This window comes from Triticum dicoccoides, chromosome 5A (assembly GCF_002162155.2).
Source record: "Triticum dicoccoides isolate Atlit2015 ecotype Zavitan chromosome 5A, WEW_v2.0, whole genome shotgun sequence".
Classification (NCBI taxonomy): domain Eukaryota; kingdom Viridiplantae; phylum Streptophyta; class Magnoliopsida; order Poales; family Poaceae; genus Triticum; species Triticum dicoccoides.
The window spans coordinates 626,093,339-626,110,186 of record NC_041388.1 but is presented as its reverse complement, the minus strand read 5'-3'; the positions used below and the strand labels follow the sequence as shown (position 1 = coordinate 626,110,186).

The window sequence follows — 16,848 nt, the reverse complement described above, 5'->3', positions numbered from 1 at the left end:
GGGGGGAAAGAGAGAGAGGGGGGCCGGCCACCTCTCCTAGTCCTAATAGGACTAGGGGAAGGGGGAGGCGCGCGGCCACCTTTGGGCTGCCCCTTTCTCCTTTCCACTAAGGCCCATCAAGGCCCATACGGTTCTCGGGGGGTTCCGGTAACCTCCCGGTACTCCGGTAAAATCCCGATTTCTCCCGGAACACTTCCGATATCCAAACATAGGCTTCCAATATATCAATCTTTACGTCTCGACCATTTCGAGACTCCTCGTCATGTCTGTGATCACATCCGGGACTCCGAACAACCTTCGGTACATCAAAATGCATAAACTCATAATATAACTGTCATCGTAACCTTAAGCGTGCGGACCCTACGGGTTCGAGAACAATGTAGACATGACCGAGACACGTTTCCGGTCAATAACCAATAGCGGGACCTGGATGCCCATATTGGCTCCTACATATTCTACGAAGATCTTTATCGGTCAGACCGCATAACAACATACGTTATTCCCTTTGTCATCGGTATGTTACTTGCCCGAGATTCGATCGTCGGTATCCAATACCTAGTTCAATCTCGTTACCGGCAAGTCTCTTTACTCGTTCCGTAATACATCATCTTGCAACTACCTTATTAGTTGCAATGCTTGCAAGGCTTATGTGATGTGCATTACCGAGAGGGCCCAGAGATACCTCTCCGACAATCGGAGTGACAAACCTAATCTCGAAATACGCCAACCCAACATGTACCTTTGGAGACACCTGTAGTACTCCTTTATAATCACCCAGTTACGTTGTGACGTTTGGTAGTAGCCAAAGTGTTCCTCCGGTAAACGGGAGTTGCATAATCTCATAGTTACAGGAACATGTATAAGTCATGAAGAAAAGCAATAGCAACATACTAAACGATCGGGTGCTAAGCTAATGGAATGGGTCATGTCAATCAGATCATTCAACTAATAATGTGACCTCGTTAATCAAATAACAACTCTTTGTTCATGGTTAGGAAACATAACCATCTTTGATTAACGAGCTAGTCAAGTAGAGGCATATTAGTGACACTCTGTTTGTCTATGTATTCACACATGTATTATGTTTCCGGTTAATACAATTCTAGCATGAATAATAAACATTTATCATGATATAAGGAAATAAATAATAACTTTATTATTGCCTCTAGGGCATATTTCCTTCAAGGAGAGGGAGGAAAAGGAGGAAAGGGGAGCCGCCCCCCTAGTCCAATTCGGTTTGGGCTAGGGGGCCGCTCGCCCTGCCTCCTCTCTTCCACCACTTGGCCCATGAGGCCCATTACTTCTTCCTCGTATTCCCGTAACTCCCCGGTACCCCCGAAAATACCCGAATCACTCAGAACCTTTCCGATGTCCGAATATAGTCGTCCAATATATCGATCTTTACGTATCGACTATTTCGAGACTCCTTGTCATGTCCCCGATCTTATCCGAGACTCCGAACTCCTTCGGTACATAAAAACTCATAAACTCATAATATAACTGTCATCGAAACCTTAAGCGTGCGGACCCTACGGGTTCGAGAACAATGTAGACATGACCGAGACACGTCTCCGGTCAATAACCAATAGCGGAACCTGGATGCTCATTTTGGCTCCCACATATTCTACGAAGATCTTTATCGGTCAGACCGCATAACAACATACATTGTTCCCTTTGTCATCGGTATGTTACTTGCCCGAGATTCGATCGTCGGTATCTTAATACCTAGTTCAATCTCGTTACCGGCAAGTCTCTTTACTCGTTCCGTAATACATCATCTCACAACTAACTCATTAATTGTAATGCTTGCAAGGCTTAAGTGATGTGCATTACCGAGAGGGCCCAGAGATACCTCTCCGACAATCGGAGTGACAAATCCTAATCTCGAAATACGCCAACCCAACATGTACCTTTGGAGACACCTGTAGAGCTCCTTTATAATACCTAGTTACGTTGTGACGTTTGGTGGCACACAAAGTGTTCCTCCGGCAAACGGGAGTTGCATAATCTCATAGTCATAGGAACATGTATAAGTCATGAAGAAAGCAATAGCAACATACTAAACGATCAAGTGCTAAGCTCACGGAATGGGTCAAGTCAATAACATCATTCTCCTAATGATGTGATCCCATTAATCAAATGACAACTCATGTCTATGGTTAGGAAACATAACCATCTTTGATCAACGAGCTAGTCAAGTAGAGGCATACTAGTGACATAATGTTTGTCTATGTATTCACACATGTATTATGTTTCCGGTTAATACAATTCTAGCATGAATTATAAACATTTATCATGATATAAGGAAATAAATAATAACTTTATTATTGTCTCTAGGGCATATTTCCTTCAGTCTCCCACTTGCACTAGAGTCAATAATCTAGTTCACATCACCATGTGATTTAATACCAATAGTTCACATCGTCATGTGACCAACACCCAAAGTTCACATCGTCATGTGACCAATACCCAAAGGGTTTACTAGAGTCAATAATCTAGTTCACATCGCTTATGTGATTAACACCCAAAGAGTACTAAGGTGTGATCATGTTTTGCTTGTGAGATAATTTTAGTCAACGGGTCTGTCACATACAGATCCGTAAGTATTTTGCGAATTCTATGTCTACAATGCTCTGCACAGAGCTACTCTAGCTAATTGCTCCCACTTTCAATATGTATCTAGATCGAGACTTAGAGTCATCCAGATCTGTGTCAAAACTTGCATCGACGTAACTTTTTACGACGAACCTTTTGTCACCTCCATAATCGAGAAATATTTCCTTATTCCACTAAGGATAATTTTGACCGCTGTCTAGTGATCTACTCTTAGATCACTATTGTACTCCCTTGCTTAACACAGTGTAGGGTATACAATAGATCTAGTACACAACATGGCATACTTTATAGAACCCATGGCTGAGGCATAGGGAATGACTTTCATTCTCTTTCTATCTTCTGTCGTGGTCGGGCTTTGAGTCTTACTCAATTTCACACCTTGTAACACAGCCAAGAACTCTTTCTTTGACTGTTCCATTTTGAACTACTTCAAAATCTTGTCAAGGTATGTACTCATTGAAAAAACTTATCAAGCATCTTGATCTATCTCTATAGATCTTGATGCTTAATATGTAAGCAGCTTCACCGAGGTCTTTCTTTGAAAAAATTCTTTCAAACACTCCTTTATGCTTTGCAGAATAATTCTACATTATTTCCGATCAACAATATGCCATTCACATATATTTATCAGAAATGTTGTAGTGCTCCCACTCACTTTCTTGTAAATACAGGCTTCATCGCAAGTCTGTATAAAACTATATCCTTTGATCAACTTATCAAAGCATATATTCCAACTCCGAGATGCTTGCACCAGTCCATAGATGGATCGCTGGAGCTTTCACATTTTGTTAGCACCTTTAGGATTGACAAAACCTTCTGGTTGCATCATATACAACTCTTCTTTAATAAATCCATTAAGGAATGCAGTTTTGTTTATCCATTTGCCAGATTTCATAAAATGCGGCAATTGCTAACATGATTCGGACAGACTTAAGCATAGATACGAGTGAGAAAATCTCATCATAGTCAACACCTTGAACTTTGTCAAAAAACTTTTTCGACAAGTCTAGCTTTGTAGATAGTAACACTACTATCAGTGTCTGTCTTCCTCTTGAAGATCCATTTATTTTCTATGGATTGCCGATCATCGGGCAATTCCACCAAAGTCCATACTTTGTTTTCATACATGGATCCTATCTCAGATTTCATGGCCTCAAACCATTTCGCGAAATCTGGGCTCATCATCGCTTCCTCATAGTTCGTAGGTTCATCATGGTCAAGTAACATGACCTCCAGAACAGGATTACCGTACCACTCTGGTGCGGATCTCACTCTGGTTTACCTATGAGATTTGGTAGTAACTTGATCTGAAGTTACATGATCATCATCATTAGCTTCCTCACTAATTGGTGTAGTAGTCACAGGAACAGATTTCTATGATGAACTACTTTCCAATAAGGGAGAAGGTACAATTACCTTATCAATTTATACTTTCCTCCCACTCACTTCTTTCGAGAGAAACTCCTTCTCTAGAAAGGATCCATTCTTAGCAACAAATGTCTTACCTTCGGATCTGTGATAGAAGGTGTACCCAACAGTCTCCTTTGGGTATCCTATGAAGACATATTTCTCCGATTTGGGGTTGAGCTTATCAGGATGAAACTTTTTCATATAAGCATCACAACCCCAAACTTTAAGAAATGACAACTTTGGTTTCTTGCCAAACCACAGTTTATACGGTGTCGTCTCAACGGATTTAGATGGTTCCCTATTTAACGTGAATGCAGCTGTTTCTAATGCATAACCCCAAAACGATAGTGGTAAATCGGTAAGAAACATCATAGATTGCACTATATCCAATAAAGTACGGTTATGACGTTCGGACACACCATTATACTGTGGTGTTCCAGGTGGCATGAGTTTGTGAAACTATTCCACATTGTTTTAATTGAAGGCCAAACTCATAACTCAAATATTTTACTTCTGCGATCATGTCGTAGAAACTTTTATTTTCTTGTTACGATGATTCTCCACTTCACTCTGAAATTCTTTGAACGTTTCAAATGTTTCAGACTTGTGTTCATCAAGTAGATATACCCATGTCTGCTCAAATCATCTGTGAAGATTAGAAAATAACGATACTTGCCGTGAGCGTTAACACTCATCGGACCGCATACATCAGTATGTATTATTTCCAATAAGTCAGTTGCTCGCTCAATTTTTCTGGAGAACGGAGTCTTAATCATCTTGCCCATGAGGCATGGTTCGCAAGCATCAAGTGATTCATAATCAAGTGATTCCAAAAGTCCATCAGCATGGAGTTTCTTCATGCACTTTACACCAATATGACCTAAACGGCGGTGCCACAAATAAGTAGCACTTATCATTATTAACTTTGCATCTTTTGGCTTCAATATTATGAAAATGTGTATTACCACGATCGAGATCCAACAAACCATTTTCGTTGGGTGTATGACCATAGAAGATTTTATTCATGTAAATAGAACAACAATTGTTCTCTAACTTAAATGAATAACCGTATTGCAATAAACATGATCAAATCATATTTATGCTCAACGCAGACACCAAATAACACTTATTTAGGTTCAACACTAATCCCGAAAATATAGGGAGTGAGCGATGATGATCATATCAATCTTGGAACCACTTCCAACACACATCGTCACTTCACCCTTAACTAGTCTCTGTTCATTCTGCAATTCCCGTTTCGAGTTACTACTCTTAGCAACTGAACCAGTATCAAATACCGAGGGGTTGCTATGAACACTAGTAAAATAAACATCAATAATCTGTATATCAAATATACCTTTGTTCACTTTGCCATCCTTCTTATCCGCCAAATACTTGGGGCAGTTCCACTTCCAGTGACCAGTCCCTTTGCAGTAGAAGCACTTAGTCTCAGGCTTAGGACCAGACTTGGGCTTCTTCACTTGAGCAGCAACTTGCTTGCCGTTCTTCTTGAAGTTCCCCTTCTTCCCTTTACCCTTTTTCTTGAAACTAGTGGTCTTGTCAACCATCAACACTTGATGCTTTTCTTGATTTCTACCTTCGTAGATTTCAGCATCAAGAAGAGCTTGGGAATTACTTTCGTCATCCCTTGCATATTATAGTTCATCACGAAGTTATACTAACTTGGTGATGGTGACTAGAGAATTCTGTCAATCACTATTTTATCTGAAAGATTAACTCCCACTTGATTCAAGCGATTGTAGTATCCAGACAATCTGAGCACATGCTCACTGCTTGAGCGATTCTCCTCCATCTTTTAGCTATAGAACTCGTTGGAGACTTCATATCTCTCAACTCGGGTATTTGCTTGAAATATTAACTTCAACTCCTGGAACATCTCATATGGTCCATGACGTTCAAAATGTCTTTGAAGTCCCGATTCTAAGCCGTTAAGCACGGTGCACTAAACTATCAAGTAGTCATCATATTGAGCTAATCAAACGTTCATAACGTCTGCATCTGCTCCTGTAATAGGTCTGTCACCTAGCGGTGCATCAAGGACATAATTCTTCTGTGCAGCAATGAGGATAGTCCTTAGATCACGGATCCACTCCGCATCATTGCTACTAACATCTTTCAACTCAGTTTTCTCTAGGAACATATCAAAAAATAAAACAGGGGAGCTAAACGCGAGCTATTGATCTACAACATAGATATGCTAATACTACCAGGACTAAGTTCATGATAAATTAAATTTCAATTAATCATATTACTTAAGAACTCCCACTTAGAAAGACATCTCTCTAATCCTCTAAGTGATCACATGATCCAAATCAACTAAACCATAACTGATCATCACGTGAAATGGAGTAGCTTTCAATGGTGAACATCACTATGTTGATCATATCTACTATATGATTCACGCTCGACCTTTCGGTCTCAGTGTTCTGAGGCCATATCTGCATATTCTAGGCTCGTCAAGTTTAACCTGAGTATTCTGCGTGTGCAAAACTGGCTTGCACCCGTTGTAGATGGACGTAGAGCTTATCACACCCGATCATCACGTGGTGTCTGGGCACGACGAACTTTGGCAACGGTGCATACTCAGGGAGAACACTTTTATCTTGAAATTTTGTGAGAGATCATCTTATAATGTTACCGTCAATCAAAGCAAGATAAGATGCATAAAAGATAAACATCACATGCAATCAATATAAGTGATATGATATGGCCATTAGCATCTTGTGCTTGCGATCTCCATCTCCGAAGCACCGTCATGATCACCATCGCCACCGGCGCGACACCTTGATCTCCATCGTAGCATCGTTGTCGTCTCGCCAAACTTATGCTTCTACGACTATCGCTACCGCTTAGTGATAAAGTAAAGCATTATAGGGCGATTGCATTGCATACAATAAAGCGACAACCATATGGCTCCTACCAGTTGTTGATCACTCGGTTACAAAACATGATCATCTCATATAATAAAATTTAGCATCATGTCTTGACCATATCACATCACACCTACAAAAACAAGTTAGACGTCCTCTACTTTGTTGTTGCAAGTTTTTACGTGGCTGCTACGGGCTTAGCAAGAACCAATCTTACCTACGCATCAAAACCACAACGCTGGTTTGTCAAGTTGGTGTTGTTTTAACCTTCGCAAGGACCGGGCGTAGCCACACTCGGTTCAACTAAAGTTGGAGAAACTGACACCCGCCAGCCACCTGTGTGCAAAGCACGCGGTAGAACCAGTCTCGCGTAAGCGTACACGTAATATCGGTCCGGGCCGCTTCATCCAACAATACCGCCGAACCAAAGTATGACATGCTGGTAAGCAGTATGACTTATATCGCCCACAACTCATTTGTGTTCTACTCGTGCATATAACATCAACACATAAAACCTAGGCTCGGATGCCACTGTTGGGTAACGTAGTAATTTCAAAAAAAAATCCTACGCACACGTAAGATCATCGTGATGCATAGCAACGAGAGGGGAGAGTGTTGTCCACGTACCCTTGTAGACCGAAAGCGGAAGCGTTATAACAACGCGGTTGATGTAGTCGTACGTCTTCACGGCCCGACCGATCAAGCACCGAAACTACGGCACCTCCGAGTTCTTGCACACGTTCAGCTCGATGACGATCCCTGGACTCCGATCCAGCAAAGTGTCGGGGATGAGTTCCGTCAGCACGACGGCGTTGTGACGATCTTGATGTTCTACTGTCGTAGGGCTTCGCCTAAGCACCGCTACAATATTATCGAGGATTATGGTGGAGGGGGGCACCGCACACGGCTAAGAGATCAATGATCAATTGTTGTGTCTTTGGGGTGCCCCCTGCCCCCGTATATAAAGGAGCAAGGGGGGAGAGGCGGCCAAGGGGAGGAGGCGCGCCCAAGGGGGGCAATCCTACTCTAAGTAGGATTCCCCCCTCTTTCCTAGTCCAAGTAGGAGAGGGGAAGGAAGCGAAGGAGAAGGAGAAGGAAGGAGAGGGAGGAAAAGGAGGAAAGGGGGGCCGGCCCCCTAGTCCAATTCGGTTTGGGCTAGGGGGACGCACGCCCTGTCTCCTCTCTTCCACCACTTGGCCCATGAGGCCCATTACTTCTTTCTCGTATTCCCGTAACTCCCTGGTACCCCCGAAAATATCCGAATCACTCGGAACCTTTCCGATGTCCGAATATAGTCGTCCAATATATCGATCTTTATGTCTCGACCATTTCGAGACTCCTCGTCATGTCCCCGATCTCATCCGGGACTCCGAACTCCTTCGGTACATCAAAACTCATAAACTCATAATATAACTGTCATCGAAACCTTAAGCGTGCGGACCCTACGGGTTCGAGAACAATGTAGACACGACCGAGACACGTCTCCGGTCAATAACCGATAGCGGAACCTGGATGCTCATTTTGGCTCCCACATATTCTACGAAGATCTTTATCGGTCAGACCGCATAACAACATACATTGTTCCCTTTGTCATCGGTATGTTACTTGCCCGAGATTCGATCGTCGGTATCTTAATACCTAGTTCAATCTCGTTACCGGCAAGTCTCTTCACTCGTTCCGTAATACATCATTTCACAACTAACTCATTAGTTGTAATGCTTGCAAGGCTTAAGTGATGTGCATTACCAAGAGGGCCCAGAGATACCTCTCCGACAATCGGAGTGACAAATCCTAATCTCGAAATACGCCAACCCAACATGTACCTTTGGAGACACCTGTAGAGATCCTTTATAATACCCAGTTACGTTGTGACGTTTGGTAGCACACAAAGTGTTCCTCCGGCAAACGGGAGTTGCATAATCTCATAGTCATAGGAACATGTATAAGTTATGAAGAAAGCAATAGCAACATACTAAACGATCAAGTGCTAAGCTAACGGAATGGGTCAAGTCAATCACATCATTCTCCTAATGATGTGATCCCGTTAATCAAATGACAACTCATGTCTATGGTTAGGAAACATAACCATCTTTGATCAACGAGCTAGTCAAGTAGAGGCATACTAGTGACATAATGTTTGTCTATGTATTTACACATGTATTATGTTTCCGGTTAATACAATTCTATCATGAATAATAAACATTTATCATGATATAAGAAAATAAATAATAACTTTATTATTGCCTCTAGGGCATATTTCCTTCAGTCTCCCACTTGCACTAGAGTCAATAATCTAGTTCACATCACCATGTGATTTAATACCAATAGTTCACATCGTCATGTGACCAACACCCAAAGTTCACATCGTCATGTGACCAACACCCAAAGGGTTTACTAGAGTCAATAATCTAGTTCACATCGCTTATGTGATTAACACCCAAAGAGTACTAAGGTGTGATCATGTTTTGCTTGTGAGATAATTTTAGTCAACGGGTCTGTCACATACAGATCCGTAAGTATTTTGCGAATTCTATGTCTACAATGCTCTGCACAGAGCTACTCTAGCTAATTGCTCCCACTTTCAATATGTATCTAGATCGAGACTTAGAGTCATCCAGATCTGTGTCAAAACTTGCATCGACATAACTTTTTACGAAGAACCTTTTGTCACCTCCATAATCGAGAAATATTTCCTTATTCCGCTAAGGATAATTTTGACCGCTGTCTAGTGATCTACTCTTAGATCACTATTGTACTCCCTTGCTTAACACAGTGTAGGGTATACAATAGATCTGGTACACAGCATGGCATACTTTATAGAACCCATGGCTGAGGCATAGGGAATGACTTTCATTCTCTTTCTATCTTCTGCCGTGGTCGGGCTTTGAGTCTTACTCAATTTCACACCTTGTAACACAGCCAAGAACTCTTTCTTTGACTGTTCCATGTTGAACTACTTCAAAATCTTGTCAAGGTATGACATACTGATATTTGGGGCCCACCTCAAGGTCATTGAGGAGGTCAAGTCTTTTCTATCTCACAACTTTGAGATGAAGGACCTGGGTGTGGCTGATGTTATCCTAAACATCAAGCTACTAAGAAATTCTGAGGATGGAATTACACTTTTGCAATCCCACTATGTTGAGAAGATTTTGAGCCGTTTTGGATATTTAGACTGCAAACCTTCTGCAACACCATATGATCCTAGCGTGCGGATTCGAAAGTTCGATGGCACGGCTGTAGATCAATTGAGATATTCTCAAGTGGTTGGTTCACTGATGTACCTAGCATGTGCTACTCGTCCTGACATCTCATTTGCTGTGTGCAAACTGAGCCTCTTTGTTTCCAATCCGGGAGATGTGCATTGGCATGTTGTTGAGCGAGTGATGCGTTATTTGCAAGGTACTGCGACTATGGAATTCACTATTCTGGGTACCCGACGGTACTTGAGGGGTATAGTGATTCAAATTGGATATCTGATGCTGATGAGATGAAAGCCACAAGTGGACATGTCTTCACACTTGGTGGTGGTGCTGTTCCCTGGAAGTCTTGCAAGCAGACGATCTTAACCAGTTCGACTATGGAAGCAGAACTCACAAATTAGACACATCATGCGTCGAAGTACAATGGCTTCAAGAGCTTTTGATGGATTTGTCAGTGGTTGATAAACTAATCCCGGCTGTCCTTATGAACTGTGACAATCAAACAGTGATTGCCAAGGCTAAGAGTTCAAAGGACAACATGACATCCACAAAGCACATCTGTACTATTAAAGGGGAATCTGCCGTCGTCATGATGGTTCGACCACCCCTTCCCCTTTGCGATCGCACTTCGTAAACGCCGGTATGATCCGAAAAATGCGGGCCTCTTGCGATCGCTACTTCCCCGTAGGAATAATCCATCGTACAAACCAGGGAAACAACTGCCCACTAACGCACGTCGTGCTCTCGGTCACCCCTCGCTCCTGTCTCTATCGCGTGAAAAGTCGCCGCCGCTCCGCCCACGAACCTACGCACCATCGCTCCCAATCCACGCATGGCTAACGACGAGGGCAGGTGGCGGATGCCGGGAACGATGAGGAGCTGGCGATGCCGGCGCACTTCCGGTGCCCGATCTCGCTTGAGCTCATGAAGGACCCGGTCAAGGCACCTACGGGCATCAACAATGGCCGGGAGAGGTGGCTGGTACGGGGGCGCGACACGTGCCCCATCACCGGCGGCCCTGTGTGGCTCGCCGACCTCGTCCCCAACAACGCCACGCGCCACATGATCCAGGACTGGTGTGTCGCCAACCGAGCCGAGCAGGTGCCCGTCGCCGAGGCCGACGCCGCCGAGGTGCTCGCCGCCTTCGTGCGCGGGAACGCAGCGGCCTGCGGGCAGGGGGCCGCCAGGGCCATTGGGAAGGAGAGCGACCACAACCGCCGGTGCCTCGTGGCTGCCGGCGCCGCCCGCCAGCTCGCCTCGGCTTTCCGGAGCCTCACCGGAGAGCCCGTGGAGAGCACCAGCGCCGCAGCATTGAGCGCGCTGGGGACGATCTTGGCGGCCCTTACCATGTTCTTCCCGCTCGACGACGAGGCCCGGCGCTGCATTGCCTCCCAGGCGTCTCACAAGTCACAAGACCCTTGTCTCGGTGCTCTCGCACAGTGAGGTCGCCGCGCGGGCCAGCGCGCCGCCATTGTCCACCGCGAGCTCGCCTCATCCACCGACCGGCACGCCGTCAACGTTATCTCGAGGACGCCCGGCGTGTGCAGTGCGCTCGTCAGCCTCATTATTTACGCCGTGTCCCTGCAGGCCACCAAGGCCGCGCTCATCACGGCCTACTACCCCATCTCCAGCAGCGACCGCCTGCTTCGCCGACGTCGTTGTGGAGCTCGTCGTGGACACTGACAAGGGGACAAGCGAGAAGGCACTGGCCGTGCTCGATGGCGTCCTGTGCGCCGACACCGGCCTCAGGTCCGCGTGTGCGTACGCGCTGGTCATGCCGGTGCTGGTCAAGAAGATGTTCCGCGTGTCCAACATGGCCAAGGAGTTTGCCCGTCTCCGTGCTCTGGCACCTCTTTTGTGCCGCGGACACCGGCGCTGGCGCGCGCTGCTACGAGGCACTGCGTGTGGGCTCCTACCGGAAGCTGCTCCAAGTGTGCTGAGGCGGCATGACCGAGGATCGGGCCAGCGAGCTGCTCAAGCTGCTCAATGGTTTCAGGGGCAGCGTAGAGTACATCGAGACGATGGACTTCAAGGGGCTCAAGAAGTCAAGAGGCCATTTTGATCGGTGTAGATGCTGAATCTTTAGCGTCTGCTTTCACCCTTGTTTAGATTGTTTTGGGAGCTAGACTAGATATCTGGATAAAACATACTCCAGAATGGCTAGATTTTTTTACACCATAATTGAATACTCGTATACAAAATGATCAACAAAAAAGAGAATTGAACTTTCTAATTGCTGTCATGTTTATCTTCACAATTTGAAAGTTATTTCGTGTTATTTATGATTTTGAAGTGATCCTCACATTACAGAAAGCACTGGGAGAAAGAATTGATAGTTGGCGTTATATGGATGAATATCCATCATGTTTGACATACACTTTCGAATTAGAACAATAACGTGTCTATACATTTTTTTAAAGTTCCGTAGCAACGCACGGGCATTCGACTAGTAAGAAGAAGATTGAAATCTGTCAGAAAATCAAGAAAATCCGGAGTAATAGCATTGGATTATATCCAGACGGCTAAGAATCTGGCAGACCCTTTTACGAAAGGGCTATCACGGATTGTGATAGAAAATGCATCGAGGGAGATGTGTATGAGACCCACGTAAGTTGCCATGGGGGTAACCCAACCTATGTGATCGGAGATCCCGTGAATTAGGAATCCAGCGGTCAACTGAGGAAAGTATCCTTAATGAACCCACTCCATTGGAGATGCACAATACTCTCAATTCTGTAAGGCAGGCTGACTTTTGTCTTAATGTGTTCCAAAGCTTATGTAAGCAAGATGCTAACCTACAGAGCATTCTTTGGAGGAACACACCTATGTGAGCCCGACTGCTGGTCATAGTCTATGAGATTGGGTGATCTCTAGGAAGCTCATGAGAAGGTACGGAGTATGACTAATAAGCTCCACCCGTGGGGTTTAGCCTTCGACAGCCAAGTATCAGCTGACAATAGGTGAAACTTCTACACGCCAAACTGACAATTCAAGGCATAGTCCATTGTTCAGTTGTGAAGAAGTCTAATCCTATTGCTCTACGTGGAAGTTCAACTTAACAGTCTCCACTGAAAATTCTGGTAACATTGTTTGGAACAGTTGACACACTTATGTGCCTCGAGATCTGGTGGGGGATTGATGGATTATGGATGGGCTTAGGCCCATATAAGACAATAATTCCTAGTTAATCTCTAAGGCCCATGCATGTGTACGGCAAATGGTGGGAAGTGTGGAAAGTTTAGTCCCATACTGCTACAGTAAGAAGAGTGAGACCTTTTTATAAGGGCTACTCTACCACTTGCTATTGGGAGCTTGGGAATAGGAGCTGTACACGCGCGCTCCTCCTCCGCCGCCGCCTGCCTCGCCTCACCTCGCCTCGCCTCGTCATGACGCGCGCGCGCCGCGGGTTGTGGGAATGAGCCGAGCTGAATCTTATTTGTGCTGGCCAGTGGAGTGAACCCTAACTCAGTTCACTCACTCCCTCTCGTACAACCCTAGCCGTCATCTACTGTTCCTCTCTCTGTGCTGCTTCCGGCGATCCCATCTCGACGACCGCGTGCACGGTTGGTCGGGAAAGCAGGTGCCTCCGGAACCCTGTCGTTCGAGATCCTGCCCGGGAGAACGGCAATAAGGTTTTTGGGGAGCGTCTTGACGCAACTGCTCCCGATCCGTCCCCAACTCCGTTTGCCTCTGCTTCCACTACTTCCTCTGCATCGACACCATGGCCGACGACGCCGCCGCTAAGAAGAAGGCCACGGACGACGCAGAGGCTGCTGCTGCCGCCGCCGCGTTGGCCTGGCCAACCGGAGGGTATGATCTGTTCATCCCTCGTTTACTCGTACTTATGCTAGCCGTATATGTGCTACTCATAGAAGGTTCGATTCTATGTTCTGTACGTGCTAGTATCTTAGGTATTGCTATGAGATGCATACATTTTATGTCATGCTTACTGTTTACTCATAGATTAGATTAGTCGGAAAAGTGCTAATATTTCCAACACCATGCACACATCTTCAGATTTTTTAAGATCTCACAGGGAGATGGCTGGCGACTGTAAATAAAACTTGAAAAGCATCATATCTCAAGAAGGAAATCTGTTATGGAGAGAACTTTTTGTTACAGGTTTTATAGGAGGGGAATAGCAGGGTGTAGAGTAGAGGACATACTATCAGCAGCAACAAAACCAAATGACTTTCTAAATTGGTAGGTCTGTTGTTGGATTATAAGGCTCGTAAAGATGTTAGGGCTTTACGATTTGTAAGTGCGAAGTCTAATCTCAGAAAAATACTCATCTAAAAATCTTTGGCACCTGCATTTTACCAAGGAATGTGCTAGTATCATTTGTTTCAACGGGCTTTTCCAGGAAGGTGCTAGCGTCACACGCAGACAGGCAAGCAGTAGGGCATGTCAGGAACATTGCACTTGACTTGAGCTAAACGAAATTTGACTACTGAAACCAGTCATACATGCCCAAGTGAAGAGCATGGTCTGCATTAAGCAGAACAAAAGGGGGCATGCGGCTGTTTGCTAAAAGGCTCCAGGAATAAGCTGCTAACAGATTTGGGGTAACGGAGCTGCACTCAACTCTGATACAGAGCTGTCGGTGTCAGCATCTGAGCTGTCGCTGCTATCATCGACGTTCCACAGAGACTAGCAAGAGCAGCAAAGATTTTATAGTTTTCCATAGTGCTGCCAGGACTCTTCTCAGATGTTGTCCTTGCAACATGCAACATTTTCCAGGCCAGATCCAAATCTGACCAGAAATCTAGACCCTCACAAGGACGGCTTCAGTTTGCCTTCCGTTTCGTCACATCCAGACTAATCAACATATAAATGATGGTTTTTACCTTGCATATGCTCGGTCAAGCTCAACTGGGACAAGTATGCAAAGAGATAAAAAAACGATGCGATGCGATCAACCAAACGCGTGTGTAGAGACTCACAAGGACGGAGATGTAGGAGTCCAAGAAAAACTTGACGAGGGGTCAGGAGGGAGCCCAGTTCATTTTTCTTTTGGCATGCGCTCATTCTAAGGGCCTGTTCGGAGACTCTCTGCTCCCCAAGTCCATTCCGGGAGTTGGAGGAGCTGTAGTTAAAACTGACGGAGCAGGGTAAAAGGAGCTCCACAGATTCTGAGATTTTAGGGAGCTGGAGGACTGCCAAATAGCTCTTAACACTGGCATCTGTGAATTAAGTTTCTTTGATCGAATTAAAGAAAGCTATGCTCAGGAAATTAATTAACGGAAAGAAAGCGATCTAGTCGAAGCTACGGTCGGGATGTTGTATTGTTGTACGGGAAACAAGGACACGACAAATATGGAGATTAACTCTTCTTTTAGAAGGAGAATGGCTATATAAATTAATGATAAATTCAGTGTAAAAATTTAGGACCCAAAGTGTTGGGGAGTCGCACAATCTGTCTGCATATGCGTGCGATACGGTCCGAGTGTTCTGGATGCGTCAAATTCTTCTCCTAGCAAATCTGAGCAGACGATGTATTTTCAAATTTAAGCATTGGAACGGGCCCACTGGACCTTAGCATCAACAGCCCGAACAAGGCATCCGCCATTTCCTCCCCAACCGCCTCGACTATCTCAGCCCTCGTCACGTCCCGCGCCACGGCTTGGCCCTGACTCACATGCGCACCGGCACCCGCAAGCTTCTTTGATGGCACCGCCTTGGCCGGCGCCTGCCTCTTCGTCTTCTGGACCGGCCGCCTTTCTTCCTCGCCGCCGCGGTGGACGTCGTCCCTGCTCTCGTCGTGATACACTCGGAAGAGAAACCCGAGGGTGCCGTCAGGGTGGCCCTCCAGACCCTCGACGTCGGGACCCTCGGGCTGCGCCTGCGCGGGCAACAACGGCGACCGGAACGCCCACAGCTCGATGACAAAGTGAAGGCCGTCGCTCACCGGCTCAAGCAGCTTGTTCTCGGCCACGAAGTCCTTCCAGCCGGGGCCGATGAAGCGGTACCCGCCGTTGGAGTCGAGGTACTTGAGCTTGAAGTTGAACTGCTTGTCGTGGTCGTCCATGACGCCCACGCTCAGCCCGTCGCCCCACTCATGCACGAAGTATGTCTCCTCCTCGGCCAGGAGCCAGGTGATGGGGTGGGCCTGGATGAACTCGCGCTTGCACGAGAAGAGCAGCCGGTTCTGGTTGCGCTCCACGTCGCTCTTCTGGAGGGTCTTCATGAAGACGAACTGCGGGGCCGTGGCGCCGAGCGACCTCAGGTGCTGCTGCTGCTCCATGCTGAGGCGCAGCGGCCTGTTGACCAGCGGGGCGGCGGCGCCCCGTGCCGGCCGCGGTCCCTTCTTTTTACCGCTATTCCTGTTCCTGTTCTTCTTCTTCGATCCTGCCGCCCCGGCCGCCGACGTGCCGGCTTCCTCGTCCTCCATGCTCGCGTACGCAACGTTGCACGCCGCCACTCGCCTAGGCCGGCTCTGAGCCGGGATCGCGTGGGTGCTGGTGCTGCCCTCGCCCCCGGTGTCCACCATCACCCGTCTCTTCTTCGGCGGGACCACGAACGGATCGCCGGCGCTGCTGCGGTCGCCACCGTCGCTCGTGGGCGCCGCCCTCTTCTTCAACGGCAAGAGGTATTTCTCGACGTGTGGTTGCGCGGCGTGTCGGAAGCCCGACGAGAAGGGATCTCCTGGGGCTTGCGCCATTGGATTGGAGATGCGAGAGTTGGAAGACCTAGTAGTAGATGGTTTTGAGGAGGTTTAGCAATCGGAG

The 16,848-nt window shown here is 46.3% G+C and overlaps 1 protein-coding gene and 1 pseudogene across 1 annotated transcript; one reads left to right on the top strand and one right to left on the bottom strand.

The window, feature by feature from the left end:
* Nucleotides 1–10,966: 10,966 nt before the first annotated feature.
* LOC119298167 lies at nucleotides 10,967–12,322 on the top strand (annotated as a pseudogene).
* A 3,258-nt stretch (nucleotides 12,323–15,580) lies between these two features.
* LOC119298691 lies at nucleotides 15,581–16,781 on the bottom strand. Its single transcript, XM_037575985.1, has 2 exons — nucleotides 15,655–16,781; nucleotides 15,581–15,593 (listed from the first exon to the last, which is right to left on the bottom strand). Exons 1-2 carry the CDS (start codon nucleotides 16,779–16,781, stop codon nucleotides 15,581–15,583), a joined length of 1,140 nt encoding a protein of 379 aa, XP_037431882.1.
* Nucleotides 16,782–16,848: the final 67 nt, after the last annotated feature.